The 4,988-nt window shown below is 36.8% G+C and overlaps 1 protein-coding gene across 1 annotated transcript in view; it reads right to left on the bottom strand.

Annotated features, from left to right (window-relative positions):
• Positions 1,621-4,988, bottom strand: part of LOC104746457 (probable tetraacyldisaccharide 4'-kinase, mitochondrial) — a 22,191-nt gene continuing 18,823 nt past the window's right edge. The window contains exons 4-7 of the mRNA XM_019236883.1: positions 2,312-2,509; positions 2,142-2,201; positions 1,927-2,007; positions 1,621-1,822 (exon numbers count right to left, since the gene is read on the bottom strand). Of these exons, the coding sequence (XP_019092428.1) occupies positions 1,664-1,822; positions 1,927-2,007; positions 2,142-2,201; positions 2,312-2,509 (498 nt within the window). The 3' untranslated portion in view covers positions 1,621-1,663. The remainder of the gene's footprint in view (positions 1,823-1,926; positions 2,008-2,141; positions 2,202-2,311; positions 2,510-4,988) is intronic.

A 4,988-nucleotide genomic window follows, 5' to 3' on the forward strand; every position in this document is an offset into this window, starting at 1 on the left:
AATGAATTTTAATATTTATTTCTTTTTTTTGTTCCATTTGTTCCTCATCAAAATGGGATCACATGAACAGAGAGGAGGGAGTAGCAAGTAACAACAAACAATGAGTAAACAAATTAACGTTTCAACGAGAATGGTGAAAATTGCAAGTATTACGTTGATATTGGGTTGGAGGAAATTACAGTGACGGCGTCATTGGCCTTTATGCTCATGTTATATATAGCGTATTACAGATAATGCAAGGGAACCCCAGTGGAGAAGTTATGTTGTATAGCCCTGTGGCTGTGAGATGGAAAACTTTATGTTCTAGGGATATATATAGTTTCCTTTATGGAAAATCAGGTAAATTTAGCAACAGAGAATTCTAAAGTATTGAGAAACATATCCACTACCAAACTTACTCCTTATCTCTTCTGTCTTCATGGCCTTACCAAAGTTTTAAGGCAACCAAATGAATACTCGCAGGATGGTGACATCCGTGCCTTCTTTCCAGAAATCTTCACTTGTCAAACCATCCTCCTTGCAACCTAACAACTCGCTGGTCACGCCTTATCAGATTTCGAAGAAGTTAAGAACGCCTTGTTTCTGAACTCTCCTTGGTTGAGCAAAAAATTGACCTGAAAACAACATCCAGTGCAGACGTTTGAATCTTTCCACAGATCTCCAGATTCTTTTGTCTTTGGTTTTACGTTCAACAGATCATTGACCCTTTGAGGAGTCATCATTAGTTCTAGTTACTCTGCTAGTGGATGGATAGCCTTCTTCAGAATCTGAATATAGTAGCTGGAACCTTTGAAGAGGACTACTACAACTTGATCTTTGAAATAGTGATGTAAAAGAACTTGAAGTGGTACACAAACATGAGATGGAAGCCTTGAAGTTCTACACGAAAAAGGACTTCTTGTTTGAGCAGGTGCATCTGCATTTTAGGGGGCAAGTGGTACATGAAGATGCAACCAAAAGATGCCACAGAAAGGAAAATGTAATCAACACAATCTCAATGTCTGAGTAGAGACCCAAATTATCTGGCTGAAAGCTCCAAACACATCAACCTACCAAATGCAACCACGTTTTTAGTATCTAATAAGAGTAGCTCAGAACACAGACTGTTTTTTAATGATCGTAAGCTCTGTTGATTCCTAAATTCATCAGTTTCTAGTTCATCTATACCAAGCTCACTGTCTGGAGTCCAAGCTTTTTCCCAAAAAACAACTTATAATCGAAGAAGTGACATTGCTCAAAATTTAAAAATCAAGCCATAAACTAAAAGACCCATTTCAAAAGAGAAACCAAAGCACAAAATGTAAATTACCGGCAGGAAAATCATATGGAGAAGAGAACTCTGAAACTACAACTCAAAATGTAAATTACCCGCAGGAAAATTATATATCGGAGAGGGAGTTGTCCACCCATAAGATGAAACAATAACCGGAACTTTAGTCTACTAGTTTCCACGGTTGTCGTCAATCGTGTTGGACGCCTTTAAAAGTAACACCGTCGACAAACTAATCCTTAACAACATACCGTCTTAAGATCAAGCATTCGAGGTCTTCTTTTGCTTTTTTTACTTACTAAAAAATATAATTCCTTCTAAACTATTTCATCATCAAAGTCCTAAAGAGTAATGATCCACAACAACAAAATGCAGTAAGATAAAACCTTGAATCTAATTAGAAACACAAAACTTAGCAGCTACTCTCGTAAGTGTAGATTTATAGGTATCCCCATCAGTTCCTCTAAAATGAGTTATTTGCAACTCAGAGCATAGAACCAAGACTGTGTAAGAGTCCAGACATTTGAGGATGTCCGGGTCTCTATCATAATCCTAATTTCCCAAAAAGAAAATAAAAAAAAAGTTAGATTCATGCCTCTGGACTAGAACTTAATAATGAATGCAAGTAACAACAAGAAACAGAAACTTGTCTTCACCTTTTCAGTTAGCACAATGATAGGCTTGGAATTAGTTTTTTGCTCTAGTCCCTTTGCTCTCCTCCTCATAGTTTCCACATCCTGCATTTTTCATTATGATATTAGTCAAAACCAATTTGATTTAGTTAAAAAGAATCTGTGTCTATCAACGTTTATGGCATTAAAATAATTAGGGAATAACGCATCAAATAGTTAAGAAAGTGGTAGCATTGTACCTGTGCTTCAAATAAATGATGATCACTGAAATCAAGTCTATCAACATAACGTGCTCCTGTCTGTAATAGGTATAATAACACACTGGTTAGAAACCTAGCATTGCAAAATCTGAATCTTTGTAACAAGTTCCAGTGAGCATGAAACTACATAATAGCACAAAACAACTTACCATCTCGATGCTCTTGACAAATGCGTCAGCGGATCCAATTGCGGAAACACATAGCACAGAGGCAAATCGCAATGCTTCTAAAGCTAGATGTGACTTAGCATTTTTAACATCGAACAGGTATTTGGAGTAAAAAATCGATATCGACTTTTTGAATCCTTGTATAATGTTCTCAATATCTCTGAGGCTTTGTTTAGTTATCTAAAATGATCCAAAACAACAAACCTCAGTAATCATTTGTAAAGGCACTCTTACAGAAGGTAAGGATTTCTCCACCCTCTGCATTGGATAAAGGGCATGTGTTTGTGAAAACTTTTCCCTTACCCACACTCTTATTTAAGTACAGATGGTATTGGCCTGCTTGGTGGGACAATAAGTCACTTTGCTACATGTACAGAGCCACCAAGGGCATAGCATTCTCTTGTCTGTCTTTAAGCTTGTATGTTTTAATAGAACCCTTACATGACATTGCTTATTGATGCATACTTTCAGGTTCTAGTATGTACGCACTTGACTGAACTACTTAACGAGAGCTGCTTGCCTGTTGTATGTACTCTGATCCAATACCAGATAACTCAGCAGATTTTAAAGTAGTTCCTCGCTTCAAAGTGAGAGTCTCATCTTTTGTTTTTTTTACTTCAGTCTGAGAAGATTAAATTCTATACAATGAGCGTTCTTAGGCCAGACACAGAATCTGCAAACGTGGAAGACATTATTTTTCTTTATCGGTATGGAGTCTCAGCGACTAGCATTCTACTTAACTGCCTACATTCTTAAGACTTCCATGTTTTAAGCAATGGTTTTGTTTGCAGGTTAATTCCAGGACAGACTTTGCTGAGCTATGGTGAGCATCTTTTTCCTTTGCGTTATTATTTCATGAGCTTCTTGTGTATACACCGAACTTCATCAAACTGTTTATGTAATGCAGGTCTTCATTGTGCACTACTCGCTGGTACATTTAGGAATATTACAAAATTTTAACTCTAATTAATTGATGACAATGTTGTTTGATCTATTTATTACTGTGGATTTATAGAGTAACAGAAGGAAGTTTTCACTATTGTTGATGGAAGGTGTTCCTGAGGAAGTCGTGAAGAGAGCAGCCATCGTGTTGGACGCCTTTGAAAGTAACAACAGCGTCGATAAACTAAGCCTTGACAAAATATCATCTCAAGATCAAGCATTCAAGGTCCTTTTGCTCTCTCCTACTTTCACAAACTTATCCCTTTATCTTCTGTCCTCATGGCCTTTCCAAACGTTTACTGAAACCGAATGAAATTCGCAGGATGCTGTTGACAAGTTTATGGAGTTTGACATCAGTAAAGGTGACGTCCGTGCCTTCTTTCAAGATATCTTCACTTCCTAATATCCCCTTACTCAAAATGTGAAGACCCTTATACAAAATGTAAACCGTATATTTTTTTATAACGGAAAAGTTTTATTAAAATAGAATTACATAAATAAATATTGTATTGGTTGGTATTTTGTTTGACTTAATCTCTTATAAGGTAAAAAAAAAAAGCCACACCCACATAATGGCTACTAACTCTTATCAAATAAAACGAAAACATTTTGCTACTAACTCTCTGTTAGTTTAGCCAAATGCCAATTCTTTCTTAAAAAAACTTCCAAAATAATGGCTACATGGAACCTATTAGGAATACCATCTCCCAGGAAAACGAATTATTTCCCGCCAAGAACTATCGTATCTTGCTGGATGGAACCCGAACTATGGACACAAGCTATATATCCCTGTCAACTATGATCAACATCTATTTCTCCCCAAATCGAAAGTTCTACACTTATATCACTCCGAATTAAAATTGCGTTGGGTTTAGCTTTTGAACCCAATACCAAACCATATAAACCGAAAATTGAACCATTAAAGACCCGATTCCTTACCCTGTTAAGACCCATGAACCCACAAATCCCCAATTCTCAAAAATCACGAACCCTACTATCGATTTGGCATTGTTCTTCTTCTTTTCTTCTTTTCTGGGTTCCATTACCGAATTCGAGATTTAGAATGAGCAATTCGACCGGATCATCCAGTTCTCGTCGAGAGGAAGAGTGTTCGGTGTACCAAAGAGATGTTGGTGCGGGGAAGCTGTTGTAGCTTTGATTTCGAAATTTGATCCGAATCCTTACCGGAGATTCTACCGTTGTAGTTTTGCTGCAACAAATAAGGTAAAATTAATACTTTTATCCTCTTGTCTCATGATTTTGGTTGGTGTTAATAATTGGGTAATGGCAGCTTCAGAACGATGAACATGTGTTCAAGTGGTTCGATGAAGTTTTGCTGAATGAGGTAGATGCATTGGCTATGAAGAATGCTGGAATTGAGCAACAACTGAAAGAGCTAGGACAGAGAGGTTGGAGTTTGATACTCTGGTTTATGAGAAGATGGAGAAAGAGGTCTTGGAGAAGGTTGAAGAGGGTTTAGGTGAAGCCAAATCATGGAATAAGAAGATGATGAGTGTTGTATTGTTATTATGTATGGTCATGATTGTACTAAGCAAAGTAGTTGGTTGAACAAATGGTGTATGGTCATGTTTGTTTGTTTGTCAATGATTTAAGACAATGAAACCTTTTGTGTCAAAGATGAAGCTACATTTGTTGTGTTATAAACGATCATCAAAAGAGATGAAATTAAATGTCATAAACGATCATCATTTGAAAC

The sequence above is a fragment of the Camelina sativa genome, chromosome 15 (genome assembly GCF_000633955.1).
Source record: "Camelina sativa cultivar DH55 chromosome 15, Cs, whole genome shotgun sequence".
Taxonomy (NCBI): domain Eukaryota; kingdom Viridiplantae; phylum Streptophyta; class Magnoliopsida; order Brassicales; family Brassicaceae; genus Camelina; species Camelina sativa.